Genomic DNA, 17254 nt, shown 5'->3' with positions numbered 1-17254 from the left:
TCGGTTTATACATCAGAATGACTAGCAAAAAGAATACGATAGTATTTTGGCTCCTACAGTTAACCAAAAAGAATACGAACTCCCGAAAATGGAGTGAGTTAGGAAGACTTCTACATTAGTAGAGAATATATAACCTAAACATTTAATCATTCAGAATTTCTGTTAACATGCAGTGATCTGTACAATCATTAAATTAACATATAGTATATTTTTTTGACTAATTTACCTTATATGCCTTACAATTGAGTATCTGTTCTAACAAATTTCGGGGGTGAGCGAGAATCGAACCCAGACTCTGGGACGACAAAATATAAGCCCTTAACCACTTGAGTTATCTCATCGCCCTCTAACATTGTAATATATTACCGGACTCGTACTGCAATTGTTAGTTCTGAGAGTGAACATTGGTAATTGATCAGCATACTTGGACATTTCATTTCGTTTGCAGGGTCATATAACACTACACTATCATCGTTTGTACAACAAATTCACCCTTATTTAAACATTCGACTAGTCCGAGACAATAAGAGCATACCTGGTACTCAGAACTTTCATCAAATAGGTTCCAGATGTCATTAACACTCCTTGTACTCGAATGTGCTGCGACATTTAAATAGCATCAGGCAACAAAATAGTGGATATTTTTAAAATTGTAATCTTCAAGAGAATTTCACTAATAACATCTTCAGCCAAATCATTCATTCTTATACAATTTTAAAACCTAGTTCAAATTTAAGCCTCGGTTAATATCACTTTCGGATAGGGGATATATATTTAAATTTTGGGCGGGCCGGGTTTCGCACGGGGATGATTAACGATCAGTATCCTCCGGGATTTTAATATGGTTTTGTCCTGCCAAGGCAAAATTATAATAATTTTTTTTTAGATCATTATCTTATTATTATATTTATAAATAATAATATAAATATTTATTATTGGCGAGATTCGAACCTGAATCTTTGATATTGTATAAATATATAATAATATAAATATTTGTTGTTAGTGGGATTCGAATATCAGAGTTTTAGTAGTGTATAAACAATAATATAACTATTTGTTGTTGGGGGAGTTCGAACCTTAGAGTTGAGTAGTGTATATTATTTTAGTATTCGAATATTTAAATCTAACGGTACTGATCACTTGTGATTCCTCACTCACTTCCTTACCATAGGCGATTAAAAAGATCCGACGATCATAAATGTGGATAACCAAACCAACCAAAAAAAGTCATATCAAATTATACCTCATTACAGTTATTATCGTATAATGTAGAATATATATTCTTTCACAATTTTTCATATTATTTATACTATATTATAATAGACTGAAACATTAAAATTTGGTAGTCGATCGGTACATACTGAAATTACTAAGGTACCCTTACTTATATTCTCAATTTATTTGGTCGGTTGGTACTTGGTAGGTCAATTAATTCTAATTCTAATTGATATCGAAGTCAAATTACTCTAACAATTTAAATTCTATTTCATATACAACTCTATATCATTATAATTGATATTAAAGTTAACTTCTCTTTTTACCAATTTAACTTCTAATTAATATTAAGTTATATATTATTTTAATTGATATTTCGGGCTAAAATAAAATTATCTTATTGATTCGGACTTAAAAAGTCGGAATAATGAGCCTTGGGCTATAAACAAAACATTTAAAAGTTTTGTAGTTGATCAATACTTGCTAAAATTACTTAATTACTCTTATTTAATTATTCTAATGTTAATTAGTCGGTTGGTTCATGAAATCATATTATTTAAAATTTTAAATGACAAATTTAAGAATTCAATTCAAAATTTTTTCTAGAAATTATATAATATTAAATAGTATATGTGCAATCCGTGCATCGCACGGGTTTTAAACTAGTAATTTTTAATTTTTAATCTACTTATTAATTTTATAATTCACAGAGATATGATTGAATGGCAGCAAATTTATTTTTATTTATTGTCGATATATTATAAGTAAATATTAATTTAAATTAAGGTATAAAAGACGAGTAATGCTAGAGAAAAAAAAAACGGTACAAAAAGTTATTAATAATAACCATATTTTTTTGACACGAGGAAGAAAGGAAATTGCGGGTGAATGTGTGCAAATTTCAAATGCATACTCCATCTGTCTCATCCATTTCTTTACAGTTACTATTTTTGGTCGTCCCATCCATTTCTTTACATTCCAAAAATAATAAACTTTTAATAATATAAAACACTATTACACCCACTAACTTTCTCCACTCTCTCAAATATATTATTAAATATTAATAGGTCTCACTACTTTAACACTTTTCATCACTTTTCATTATTTTACCTACTTATATATATATATATGGAAACATCCTGGTGGGACGGAGGGAGTATTTGCTATGTGAGGGCTTCTGATATCGAATTTCCTTGACTTGCATACATATTCTAAACGAACAAGAGTTTTTGACTGTTAATCGTGAAAATTTCAAGCAGATTATCCGTATCCACTCAATGATTTAGTAATCACAAAGCTCGGACTTAAAACAAAAGTATGTAATCTAAGGTGCATTAATCTTGTAATTTCGTTGATTATTTTTCAAATTTTCTTTTTGTGAATAAAAATTCAAATCTTAAATTTTTACTCACCAAATTTTATTTTATTTTGAAGAACACCAAATTTTTTTTAAAAAAATAATCAACGGAGCTATGCGATTAACTAGAGATGGCAATCGGGTCGGGTATTGCAGAATCCATATCCTAACCCAATAATTTTATCCATACCCGAACCCGAAAAATATCCGAAAATGAATACCCGAGTCCGATCCAACCCGATCCATCGGATTTCGGATCGGATTCGGGTATACCTGAAACTCGAATTTTTTTGAATTGAATATTCGTACCCGAACCCGAAATCTGAAAATTTGTATAATTATTGATATTGCAAGTGCTTGCGATCGAACACACGACTTGTACAAAAAGAATTTTAACGTGTCATCTTCGACCACTCCACCACATTATTAATTGTGTTATTATAGGTATAGCTAACATTTAAAAAATCAACTTAATTGATACCCAGTTTTTTAGATTTATTAGTAATAGATGTTTTGTTAACCTTATAAAGCTTATCATTGATTTAAATGATTGAATAATTATATTTCATTAAACTTTATAGTTAGTTAATTTTTAACATAAATATAAAAATATATGTTCAAAAAATTATATAATAATATGTAAAATGTATATTATAATATAGATAACTTATATAATATTATAATGTGTAATATATTAAACATATTATGTTATATATATATATATATATGTTTAATATATATAATTATAATAATTCGGGTTTTTTTTCGGATTTCGGGTTCGGATTGGGTTCGGATAGAGTTTCGGATTTTGGATCGGGTTTCGGATCGTTATACCTAATATCCAAATCCAAATCCAAAATTTTCGGGTTTAAAAATTAAATACATATCCAAATCCAAAAAATCGGGTTCAATAAATCCAAAATTTCGGATTTCGGATCGGGTATCCGTCGAATCGGATTATTTTGTCATCCCTACGGTCAACGCACCTTAAATTACTCGTAAAAGTCAAACTGAACAAATAAATTGTACAGAGAGAATATTACAAATCCTGCTATTTGTGAAGGTATCATTTTCTGTCCATCATAAACATCTCCCCACACTTCTAGGCAATGGACTCTTCAATTGTATTGAATTCCTAAATCTAACAGCTGTAGTGATCTTGTGCCCAGATGCTAATGTTTGATACTCTTGATATGACAACAAAATACCTCAACTGGAGTATGTCAAGACCGGAAAAATATGAGGTTATGGAGATTAATACCATCAGATTATGATTCTATGCAACATCCTGCTACTATTTCCCACTAAATACACATTTTCTTATACTATTAATAAGTACAAAGCAACAAAACAGTCCCTCCGGAATTGCTACATCTTCCCATTACTGAACATCATCCCTCTTACATCATAGAAACTTCAAATACTTGAAATAATTGACAATAGCAACCCACATGCTCAATCTTCGTTTCTTTTTACTTGACGATCATAAACCATCTTTATCATTAAAACAATGACGAAAACAAAGAAAAAGGACCCGATGATGCTAACAGTAATGGCGAGGGCTAGTGAGTGAGATAACACCACATATGTTCCTGTAATAAAGGTCAACATCATTGCCACCACAGAAACAATGTTGAGCCCAGTTGATGCGGCATTCAGTTTTGAAACTTGGCGGGGATCTTCATACATGGATTCAAGAAAGTAAAGAAACAAAGAACATGTTGAAAGTAGCAGAGCTATTGCATCGGATACCATAAATGCATTGAACGCTTTCTTTCTAGAAAGAACCACCAATCCTTCATTAACATCTCCACTTTGATAGAGACCGCCGGGCATCGTAAATCCTACAGTGAAAGTTACTGTAGTTATAAGTGCGGTAACAACTATTTGGGTGCTGGTCCTCTTTTTGTACCTCTCTAAATCCTTTTTCATCTGTCCACGATTTTCCTCCATAAGCTTCTTCTTAGCAATCTCAAATTGCATATCTTTTGCCTTCCTTCTACTTGGGAGAACTACACTTTCCAAGTAATTTGATTTCCTCTTGATCTTTTTACGCCAAAACTTCCGGTATTGATCGGTCTCAATATCGTCTAATGCAATTTTTAATTTTTCCTACATATGAAGAAAGAAACAAGGATATCTTTTATAATTGTGTTCTCAAAAAAGTAAAAGTTCTTTCTTAATTAATCACAACTTTATGTTTGTATCCAGTTATGTTCACTCTTTACTATTTAATACTCCTATCTAATTCCTAAAATTTCATGTTCTTTACTCAATTATACACCATGGTAATGGAAAATTTTAACCGAAAAAGACCGCAGACAACTAACCATTTACAACGTATATATTTTAAATAAACATACTAAATACATCACACAGTCTAGTTGTTAACATACTGGGTATTAAGGAAACACAGGGACATTGTTGGAGTACTAGTATGTTCAGCATATCCTAACTTTTAGTTAAGAAGCTCATAAAAACTAAGATGTGTAAAAGTTGCTTTAAGAAAACTAGCTGTCAAGAATTATTAGAATGGATAAAAAAAATAGCTGCTTTACATACCTGATCAGCAATGATTTCATCTTCCAGATAGAAATAGTCGAGGGGAGTATGGTCACTCTTGTTTTTTGTCATTGTATGTAGTCCCTTACATTTGATAAGTTCTGGAACGAAACAACCACGCATAATAAGTAGATGAAGAGGTGTATCGCCATTGTTATCCTGAGCATTCACAATTTGGTTCTTATATTTTTCTGGACAATATTTTAAAATGCCTTGTATCATCTCTTTTTCACTTTGAGTGGCCGCCAAATGAAGTATGTTCTGACCGTCATTATTAACTTCGGTATATGCTGAAGACCAAGTTGGCCATAACTCCATAAGTCGTATCACTGTAAAAGTATATCCTATTTCAGCTGCTACATGAAAAGGCGTTGATAAGTCCCTGTGTTTGTACTCAAACTGGTGTCCAACTTCTATCTGTGCTTCTATTATAGCATCAAGTATTGAATCAAATTGGTGATATGCGGCATAATGAAGTGCTGTCCAGCCATCCTCGTCAACAAAGGTTACAAGTTGCTTGTTACCTTCTAACAAACTTAGCACGGATACTGTAAAAAAGTGTACATTTAGTGGAAAACTTTTCAAAATTATACAAAGTCAAGAGAAGGTCTAATATACCTACTTCTAATGAACATGATGTACTTCACTTAATTACCTAATCAATTACTAGGTTTCAGTTGTCTGGGCAAGATTTTTTTTTTAAAAACTTAAGATCATAAAGATGAAAATAATTATGTGGAAAAACTAAACAAACTGCAAGATAATAATTAAAATTAAAAGTTTGCAATTCTCTATAAAGTTTGTAATAAGAATTGTACATTTAACTAATTAAATCAGGCATGTAATAACAGTTCTTATTAAATTGATTTCAACGGTTGTAAATGAAAAGGATAATCAAATCTCTGTTAAAAAACTACAAATTATCCCTTGCTTATTGAACTATAGTATAGACGCTATAGGTAGTGTAGATTTATATACAATAATAATAACAGAATAAATAAATATATTATTTAGAATTAAACATATTGAATTTTAGTATAATAATAAAAATTAAAAATATTATTGTCTAAAAAATATTAGATTAACGTTTCATTTTTAGGAATTTATATTTCATACCTCTGTGGCGCCTTCTAATAGCAACAATTAAATCGATCATGCCTTTATGATCAACTGAAATTTGAGCTTCGTATGTTTCTCTTAGTAATATGAGAATATCCTCATACTTCCTGTCAACGGCTGTGTAGATTAAACGCATGAAAGCATTATTTATACTTCCGCAACGACCATGTTGATAAGCTGGATCCTCTAGCAAAATATGTGCAACCACATGTACCAAATTTCTATCCACCGCCAGTTTCAAGATGGTGCTTCCCGAGTTGTTAGTTCTACGAAATAAAGCTTCAAAACTTGAGCCCTCAAGACCCCAACGCTTGGCGGCGTCCATCATCATCCTAATCACATTATCTTCTTCTTTCTCTGCAGATGATAATCACACAGGTATTGATATAATAAACAGGAAGATAAGGGAACTAAGATACACATGGAGTGAAAAGATTCAGAATTATATACCATGAAATAAGTCTGAAGGCATTTTGAATTGTGACATACATAATACTACATACCTTGTTGGATGTTCACAATAGCTGCATGCAGAGCAGTCGTACTACCATCAGGACCATCTAAAGAAAGATCTGTGCAAGTAGTACAGATCTCCTTTACTATATCTTTGTACCCTTTTTCTGCTGCTATGTAGATTGGAGTTTTCCCTTCATCGTTTCGAACATGGTTATGATTTGGATCGCACTGCACTAAGAGCTTAACGATTGCCACGTTACAATTAAGAACTGCCAAGTGTAAGGCAGTGTTCCTTATTGGACCAGTTGCTTGCCTAATAAAATCATGCAAAGAACAAACTGGATAAGGGGTATCATCATCTTCATTACAAGAAGGCAAATGCCGTGCTGCATCAATGAGGATCTCAACAACTTGAGTGTGTCCATGATGTGCTGCAAGGTGTAGTGCAGTATGGTTTATTCTATCCAGCTTGACCAAAATGTTTTGGTTGGCAAACTCCCTCACAATATATCCTACACGTTCTTTATCTCCTCTCATGGATTCTACGTGAAGGATATTCTTTCCATCTTTGTTGAGTATATTTACTTCCATCTCCAGTGCAGCTTTGGAAATAGCATCTCCGGCAATGGCATCGGCAAAACAAATGGCAAAGGCATGTGTATCTTCTTTTATTCGTGAATGCTTTTCAAGTATCATCAGTTTTCCTTTTTTACAAAGAATCGCATCTTTTGCATCTCGTTTACTTGAAAGCACTGGACTCGATGAAATACCTTTTTTCTGATCAATTTGTAAGTCATCTAGTGCAATTTTGATTTGTACCTATAAATAAAGACAAAACTTAATTTATAAATTTAACAAAACTTTTATAATACATTTTGGCGTATACTAATCAATTAATTAATACATCTCAATCAATTAATTACGGAAAATATCTCGAAACAATATCAAATCAGGAAGGTATCGCAACGTCAAGATTAAATCAGGTAAAATTAACAATTTCCTACATTAACAAAGTTTATCCATAAAGTCTTTCGGAGATAAACACAATTTCACATGACTGGGTGGACTTGATCCAATATAAATTAGTACACATGCATCTTTCGAGACAAATCGAGACACCTGTCGAGCCCGACCCCTCTATTTCACATGAACCATAAACCCCTGAAAAATGCCACATTCACACGAAATTCGCTCTGAAATTCCAGCATATCTCGGATTCGTGCTGTTACGAATTTCTCCCAACAAAAAAAAACATATAAAATGACAAATGAAGTCTTATATCCCTATACTGTTGTAGTACATAGTGCAAAACAATATACTTCTGACTTATAATTGTATAATATTATGGTGCAAGACAATATATAATATTACAGTACAATGTATAATTTGCATTACATATATATATATAATGCATGATAATGTAAGTGGTGGTCAATGCGAATACAACTATATATATATAGAGAGAGAGAATTGTTCAGCAACCAACGTTGACTGGGATACCACGTACTCACTAAAAAAATTAAAGGTTCTGAATTTTGATGTTACATGCACCGTAGACATAGATAAAAATAATAAGTATCATATTATGTATTTAGTTTTCAATGTACCTGATGACCAATAATCTGATCCTCAAGATACAACATGTCTCGAGGAGTCCATCTGTGGTTGTTTTCCGCCGTTATATCAAGTCCTTTGTATCTTAAGAGTTCTGGAACCAAGCAACCACCTCTAATAAGCACGTGAAGAGGTGTATTTCCATCATTATCCTTCTTATTTACAAATTCATTCTTATGCTCTTCTGGACAGTATTTTAAAATTCCTTGTATCATCTCTTTTTTACTTTGCAATGCAGCTAAATGCAATATATTTTGTCCATTTTTATCAACATTGGTATATGCTGAAGACGACAATGGCCATAATTGCAAAAGAAGTATCACCGTAGACGTATATCCTCTCTTGGCGGCTACATGAAAGGGTGTTGGTACCCTCTTATACACAAATTTATGTCCAAACACTTTCTGAGCTTCTACAATGGGTTTAATTATTGAATCAAATTCATGATATGCTGCATGATGAAGGGATGTCCACCCTGAATTGTCAACAATGGTCACAGCTTGGCTCTCAAAACGTAAACCATGCAATAGCCTGAAGACGGTGTCTAAAAAAAAGGATCACTATTATAAATGTAGCATAGTATTATATCTATTTCCTACAAGTTGGTGTGTTTTTAAATCGTCAAACAACAGTGTAAATTCTTACTCTAAACCAAGTCTTCTAATTTTAATAATTTCATGTTGGACACTGTAAGTAAAAGCTTCTTATAAAGTGAATTTATAAATTAAACTTTAAGTACTTTTACTTTATTTTTTGGACTAAAAGGTCTACTAAGGACTCCCTCCGTCCCATTATACATTCCCTTCTGCAAAAACAATTTGTCCCAAATTACTTGTTCATCTTTAGTTTCAATACAAATTTTAGGGTAGTTTTCCAAAACTATTTCTATATTTATTGTTGTTTCTATGAACTAAATTTTTTTAAACTTAACTACATTCTGTTTTTTTTATATATTAAATAAGGGTATTTGGTGGAAAATCTTATCCAACTAACTCTTTTCTTATTATCCGTAATTTTTTTAAAAGGGACATGTAAAATGGAACGGAGGGAGTACTTTTTTGAAAAAAAGACCCCAAATGTCACTATTTGGTACTGAATGGCCGTGAATGTCACTTTCTAAATTATTGGCCCCAAATATCACTTTATAACAGAGTTTCGTTTAACATTTTCATTTAATCCAAAAACGGTAATTAGTTTTCTGTTTTTCTTATTTTTTTTTCTTTTCTTAATACTTAAACGTAACCTTATCTTACGTTTTATAGCAAAAGTCAACACTTTTCTGGGATCATGTTTAATGAATTAACGTTTTCAATAAATTTTTTTATTTTTTTTACCCAAAATGCTAAATAATGTTATGTTTTCAAGTTTAAAACTCTACTTTAAGGGGTATTTTATTCGTATTTTATTTATATATATAAATATTTCAATATTTTTAAATCTTAAACTCAGAATTAGTGAAACCAAAAATATTAAAAAATGGGCCCTAATTTAACAATTTTTAACATTTTAGGGTTCACCAATCCCCTTTGGGTTTTAGAAATATTAAAAAATAAATTAATAAAACATGCACCGATTTAGGGTTTAGGGTAGGCCCTAAACCCTAGGAACCGAACCGTAATTATTAACTGTTTTTAATATTTTAGGGTTCACCAATTCTCAATTTAGGTTTTAAAAATATTAAATTATTTATAGATATCAATAAAATATGAACAAAATATCTCTTAGAATAACATGTTAAGCTAAAAAAATTAACATTATCTATTATTTTTGGCAAAAAAAATAAAAAAAATGCAAAACGCAACTTGAGATGGAGTTTTCTAACAAAACCATTTTCTCAACCTGCGTTTTAGCACTAAAAAGACAAAAAAAAAATGAAAAACGCTGCACGCATATATGTTTTTCATGTAGGAAAAAAACAAAACGCGAAATCGCGTTTTTGATTTATAAAAAAACGGACCCCGAGACCCCGTTTTGAAGTGACATTTGGGGCCAATTTTTCCTAAAGTGGCATTGAAGACCATTTTACCCCAAAAAGTGACATTTGGGGCCAACTATATTATTAAGGGAAATTTAGTAATTATAATTAAAAAACTTATCCATAAAGATTATCATTAAATAAAATAATCATTAATTGTTTGATGTTCACCCACACGTCCACTAAAGAAATCATACTTTGGTGTATATATCTTGTGGGCGGGGACTTCTTTTAATAGCATAGTACTAAAAAAAATTAGAATAGGTATCAGGATTACATCCAAACTTTCTAACATAAATAAAAAAAAATTGCACATTCGTTTACAATTATTTTTTTCCCAATATTCAGACTTCATGATGTAATTATAATTTTTAAGATTACAAAATTATTGATGGTTGTCTTGGACGAACATGAGTATGCCAAAAGGAGCAGGAGGTCTGGGGTTTAGGGATTTGTATGGGTTCAATCTTGCATTATTAGGAAAGCATTGTTGGAGCTTCCTAAATAATCCTGATTCTTTGGTTGCTAGGGTATTTAAGGCGCGTTATTTTCAATCAACGAATCTGTTTGAAGCAAAAAGGGGTGGAGGTGATAGCTTCATTTGGTCTGGGTTGTGGCAAGCGAAGGAAGTTTTGAAGGGGGGTTTTAGATGGGTAATTGGGAATGGGGAAGACATTAGAGTCTTCGAGGATCAATGGATCAGAGGTAAGGATCATTTCAGAACGGATAGTTCTTATGCTGGTATTTCATCTAGGGAAATGAAGGTTTGCGAGCTGTTTATTCCTGGTGTAAAGAAATGGGATGTTACAAAGGTGAATAATCTATTTTCGAATAGTGACGCCAAAGCAATCTTGGCTTTACCTATCCCGAGTAATCAGGTTCCAGATCGTACTGCCTGGACTTTTACTAATGATGGAAGGTATTCGGCGAAATCTGGATATAAATTCTGGCATGATCAGTTCAGTGAGTGCAGACGGGAGACGAATAGTTTGGGGTGGGCGAAGTTGTGGAAGCTGGCAGTTCCTCACAAAGTCAGAATGTTTCTTTGGCGTATCTGCAGAAACAACATACCAGTTCGCAACATTCTGAGAGGGAAGGGAGTTCAGACTACTATCTTATGTCCTATGTGTATGTCTGATGTTGAGCACTTAATGCATATATTTCTGGACTGTAGGTTTGCCAAGGAGTGTTGGAGAATTTTGGATTTTCACTTTGATACTTCTTCTGTTGAGTCGTGCCCGGATTGGCTATTACAGAATTTGGCAAGCAGTAGTAGTGAGAAACTGGTGCAATTGGCTACAGTGTTATGGGGTATTTGGACAGCTCGTAACTTTAAGGTTTGGGAGAATAAAGGAATGTCTCCGGATATAGCGGTGCAATGCAGTAGTAGTCAAATCTCTCAGTGGCGTGAGGTGCAGATTCAAAGGCCTTCTAGCAAAACCAGTTCAAGATTGCAGAATTGTCATAGGCAGGCTATTCATTGGACAGCTCCAAGTGAGGGTAAGTTTAAAGTAAACGTGGATGCATCAGTGATTGTAGGAAGGGTTAATTATTCAGCTGGAATGATCCTAAGAGACCATGTGGGAAAGTTCTGCTTAGCTCGTAACTTCTGTCGAGAGGGTGAAGTATCAGTTTTTGAAGCTGAGGCAGGAGGGGTGTTGGAGGCTATCAGGTGGGTGCTTCATCTGGGTATTATGAATGTTGAGATCGAGAGTGACTCTTTGCTTACAGTGGAGGCCATCACGAAAGGGACGACAAATCACCTTGAAGTTGGAAGTATGTTACAGGAGTGTCGGTTTTTAATTAGCAGTCGCCCAGACATTTCTATCTTGTTTGTTAAAAAGCAAGCCAACAAGGTTGCCCATTTGTTAGCTAGGGTGCCTTGCGTGGTTAATTGCTTTAACGATTTCGTTTCTCCTCCACATATAGTGCTGGAGAGTCTTTTGTATGATGCTTCGATGATTTAATGCATATTCGATCATTTCCAAAAAAAAAAAAAAAAAAAAGATTACAAAATTATTCCTTTGCATATTTTATTTTTACATGTATAGCATCTTATTTGATATAGATTTATTAATAATTAAAATAAATATTATACATTAAATCAATTTAAACAAAAAATATTGTGCATGGTACCTGCTTCGCGCCTTCTAATTGCAGAAATCAGGATCCAACTTTCTTTATTTAGGTATAAATTATCTCCAGCTTCGTACCTCTCACTGAGTACTTTAACCATATTCTCGTGACCCTCGTTCTCGGCTATATAAATTAAAGGCACGAGACTAATAAGATCTCTTCCACTCCGTTCATAGACAGGAGTTTCACAGTCTAATATAAAATCTAATATCAACTCAACCACTGTCAGGTAATTTCGCTCCACGGCCAATTCCAAGACAGTTTGCTGGTACTTGTCAGTTCCAGAAAATACTCTAGGAACCCAAATATCTGCACAGAACGCCCTTTTGCTCTTCTGTATCTCATCCTTGAGTAGATCAATAGCTATTTTAATCACATCTCTAACTTCATTCTTAGCTGCAAGAAAAGTGAAAATTATACAATAAATCCGCATATAATGGCATCACAATTTTAGTCCAATATTAGTGTTAAGATGTTTAGGGCATTAAATTTTTAATTATGACAAAAGAAGAAGAACACAGCGATATTTTGGTTTGTAGTAGTGTTTACATGAAATAGTTTAATGTAATTAATTTAATTATTTATCCCCTTTTTACCAAATTAAAATCTTGGACAATAATATCATGTTCAAGAACAGTGAACTAAGTGCTGACAGGAATTATGACTAATTAATAACTCCCTCCGTCTCCTTTTAAATGCCCATTTTAAAAAAAAATTATGCATGTTAGGAAATTGTTAGTTAGATAAAAAAAAATTGTAAATAGCCCTAATTATTGTCTTGAAAAATGATAATCCAGCTAAATTTCGCCAAACCTTGGAAATAGAAACTATAGAATTAGTTTTGAAAGATTCTTTCAAAATTTACATTTAAATTATAAACGGACATGTTAAACCGAACAAATTATTTTAAAAATGGACATGTAAAAGTACACGAGGGAGTGGTAAAGAAAATGTACACAAAGGAAATGAATTAGCATGAACAAAAAAGAACTATGCCTATATACGTCTTACATTACATACCTTCGTCAAGATTTTTGGTAACAGCATGCAAAGGTCGAAGTCCACCAACATAACCATACAATAAGTTAGATGCAACAGCTGTGCTAGTTGTACACATCATCTTCAGTATATCAGCGTAACCTCTTTCCGCAGCTATGTAGAATGGTGTTTCACCTTTGCTGTTTTCAATACCTCGATAACTTGGATCGGCTGCTACTAATAGTTTAGCCGTAGCCAAGTTACCTTGCATGACTGCTAAGTGCAAGGCAGTGTTCAAATCTTCATCACCTTTCCTAAGGAAAGCTTGAAATGAAGTAACTGGATGATCATAAATATTATAATTATCTAAACAAGAAGAAGCAGAAGAAGGCAAACGTCTAGCTGCATCAATTAGGAGTTTAACCACTTCAGTGTCATGGTTGTGAATCTTAATAGCACTATGCAAAGCAGTACGGCCATCAGGTCCGTCCAAAGATGGAGCTGTGCAAGTTGTAGAGATTATCTCTACTATATCGTTAAACCCTTGCTCCACAGCTATGTACAATGGTGTTTTACCTTCACTGTTTGTGTATGTGTATACGTAGGGTCGGCCATTACTAATCGCTTAGCCATTGCTACGTTTCCTTTCCAGACGGCTACATGTAGGGCAGTCCTCATCTTATTATCTTCTTGCCTAAGAAAAGCTTGAAACGAAGATAGCGGCAATTGTTGTCTAGCTGTGTTAATGATGACCACAGCCACTTGGGTATGTCCATTAAATATAGCCACGTGAAGTGCAGTAATTTTATATTCATCAGAAATCCTCATCAAAAGATTTTTGTTCGCGAACTCCCTCAAAATGAATTGCACACGTCCTTTATTTCCTTCTCTAGATTCAACGTGAAGTATAGTTCGGCCATATCCATCGACTATATCAGCTTTCATCTCCAATATAGCTATGGCCTCAGCATCACCGTCAATGGCAGCAGCATACAAAGCATCTCTGTTTTTAATTTTATAGAGTGTTCCACCGGGGCTATTACCTATATATAAAAATATGTCAAATTGTAGATTTAACACATTAGGTAAATCGAAATTTAGGTATAACCAAGGAGGTGGACAATTTATACTACACACTGTGAGGAATACAAGAAAATAATAATAAAAAAGAAAATGGATTTACCATTAAAAAAAACATAAAAGAACAGCATTATAGTATATACGTTTTATTATATGTTTTATATAATACTAGTTGATAACTGACCCTAGATTAAAAATTCAAATTAATATTTGTAAGAGTTGAAACTCATAACTTGTGAAACACGGATCGAAATTAAAATTTTAATATTAAATATTAAATTGGTACTTGTAAAGAATTGAACCTGATGAGAATGTATAATAAATAAATGTTAATAAATTATGTAGTTAAAAGAAATCGAACTCATGTTTAGACTGTAGTTATGAAATTTCACCGTATATTTTTAAGTTTGTACCCACCAGTTGTTTTACTTGTTATAAAAATCTAACACGTTAGTTTGTTACTAATATTAACCAAACATTTATTTCAGATTATTTAATATTACGATAATTATCTTTTTCAATATAATTCATTTAAAATTACTTAATTATTGATAAAAATTGATTTTCAAATTAAAAGTAAATAGTTACAATTTTACTTAATTTAATATATAACTTTATATAATCTAAACACAACTCATAAATTCGTTGTTGTTCAAAAATGTTTTTTAATTCAAAATTAAATAGACATTGGGATGGACACTAACAAACCAAAATTTGGTACTTTTGACAATAAATTGATAAAACATGATTTCGCTTATTAATAAAGAGTATATATTTTTTAAAAAAAAGAAAAATCTCTAGGAATACCTTGGTCGAGATTCTTAACACGCACAGCACTGCTACCGTCAGGTCCGTCCAAAGATAGAGCTGGGCAAGTTGTAGAGATTATCTCTACTATATCATTGAACCCTTGCTCCACAGCTATGTACATTGGCGTTTTACCTTCACTGTTTTGTGTATGTTTATCAGCAGGGTCAGCCTCTACTAATAGCTTAACAACATCCACGTGACCTTTTAGAACTGCTGCATGTAAGGCAGTGTCCGAATATTTATCACCTTGCCTAAGAAAAGCTTGAAACGAACTATCTCTATTATGTGGATTTTCATTAGCTGAAAAAGGAGGCAAATGTCTAGCTGCATCAATCAGGATCTCAACCACTTCAGTGTGTCCTAAATATGCAGCACAGGCAAGTGCTGTCTGTTGTTGACAATTAAGCTTGACCAAAAGGTTCTTGTTTGCAAACTCCGTCAAAATTAATCGCACGTGTGCTGCATTTCCAGAAATGGATTCGATGTGAAGGATAGTATTTTCCTGTTCGTCCAGTGTAATATTTGCTTTTTTTCCCAACTCAGCTATGGCATCAGCATCACCAGCAATAGCAGCCGCATACAAAGCATCTCCATCCATAATTTTATAAAGTATTCCACCAGGGATCTTAACTATATATAAAAATGTGTCAAATTTTGGATTTAACACTATAACAAATTGAATTCTAGGTATAATTAAGGAGGTGCATAATGTTATGTTTGAAGGACAGTAAACTACACATTGTGAGGAACTATCACGAAATTGAATTGAAGAAAATCTATACTATAATATAATAACCGGAATAGGGTATATTTTGGTTTCAACGGTTATCCTCTTATTTTAATTATTAAAAATAAAAACAAAAAGTGTTATATGCATGTTAAACTACTAAATTTCTAAATCACTAGATACAGTCTCCTTATTCCGTTAAACTACAACCAAAGCTTATCATACTAAACTACGACCACAGCTTCTTTCTAATTCTTTTATTATTTTTATTATAAATCTATAGTTATTATATATTTATATAAACATATTAAAGTTATTATATGATAGAATAAACAAAATTTTAAAATTATTTGAATATTTACAAATCCGTGCATCATACAGGATTTAAGCTAATTTTAATAAAAAAGAAAATGGATGTAGCATAAAAAGACAAAAATAACTACATAATAGTAGACACGTTTTACATAATTTTTCTTTTATTAAAAAAAAAGAAACTAAAGGCATACCTTGGTCGAGATTGTTGACCGGCATAGCAGTACTAAGATAAGGTCCTTCCAAGGATGGAGCTTCGCAAGTTGTAGAGATGATCTCTACTATATCATTCAACCCTTGTTCCACAGCTATGTACATTGGTGTTTTACCTTCATCATTTTGAATATGTTTATCAGTAGCGTCGGCCTCTACTAATAGCTTAACAATTGCTACATGACCATACATGACCGCTACATGTAAGGCAGTATTAGAATCTTGAGCAGCATGCCTAAGAAAAGCTTGAAAAGAAGTTATCGGATTATCATTAGCTGAAGGAGGCAAGTGTCTAGCTGCTTCAATCAGGACTTCAACCACTTCAGTGTGTCCCATATATATATGTAGCCCAGATAAGTGCAGTCCCTTTAAGATTACCCAGCTTGACCAGAAGATTTTTGTTTGCAAACTCCCTCAAATGAATTGCACCCGTTCTGTATTTCCATTTTTGGATTCAATGTGAAGAATAGTTTCGTCATATTTGTTGAGTAAATCAGCTTTCTTCTCCAAATTAGCTATGGCATCAGCATCACCGGAAATGGCAGCAGCATATAGAGCATCTCTATCCATTATTTTATAGAGTGTTCCACCTGGACTATTAACTGTGTATAGGAATGTGTCAAATTGTTGATTTAACAAGTCTAGAACATTGAAATATAGGTATAATTAAGGAGGTGAACAATATAATGTTGTAAGAACA

At 32.7% G+C, this 17254-nt stretch overlaps 1 protein-coding gene across 2 annotated transcripts; it reads right to left on the bottom strand.

Moving 5' to 3' along the window:
• Positions 1-12308: 12308 nt before the first annotated feature.
• Positions 12309-17107, bottom strand: LOC141695213 (uncharacterized). Of its 2 annotated transcripts, XR_012564378.1 has the most exons (4): positions 16536-17107; positions 15300-15932; positions 13455-14455; positions 12309-12830 (listed from the first exon to the last, which is right to left on the bottom strand). XR_012564378.1 is itself a non-coding variant. In XM_074499467.1 (3 exons), the coding sequence occupies exons 1-3, from the start codon at positions 16888-16890 to the stop codon at positions 13968-13970; spliced, it is 1476 nt and encodes a 491-aa protein (XP_074355568.1). In that variant the 5' UTR covers positions 16891-17107; the 3' UTR covers positions 13376-13967. The 2 variants fall into 2 exon arrangements, 1 of the variants encoding a protein (XP_074355568.1); XM_074499467.1 differs by lacking the exon at positions 12309-12830 and having other exon boundaries at positions 13376-14455.
• Between the last annotated feature and the right edge of the window lie 147 nt (positions 17108-17254).

The sequence above is a fragment of the Apium graveolens genome, chromosome 11, assembly GCF_009905375.1.
Source record: "Apium graveolens cultivar Ventura chromosome 11, ASM990537v1, whole genome shotgun sequence".
NCBI classification, from domain to species: Eukaryota; Viridiplantae; Streptophyta; class Magnoliopsida; order Apiales; family Apiaceae; genus Apium; species Apium graveolens.
The sequence above is the reverse complement of the archived record's forward strand: the minus strand, read 5'-3'. Positions and strand labels throughout refer to the sequence as shown.

Excerpts from the sequence above, each read along its gene's own strand:
- LOC141695213 (XM_074499467.1), bottom strand. The coding sequence starts at position 16,890 with ATGGGACACACTGAAGTGGTTGAAGTCCTGATTGAAGCAGCTAGACAC. Across the intron at positions 15,933-16,535 it reads GGTCAACAATCTCGACCAAG|TTAAGATCCCTGGTGGAATA; the intron begins GTATGCCTTTAG and ends TTTTATATATAG. Across the intron at positions 14,456-15,299 it reads TGTTAAGAATCTCGACCAAG|GTAATAGCCCCGGTGGAACA; the intron begins GTATTCCTAGAG and ends TTTTATATATAG.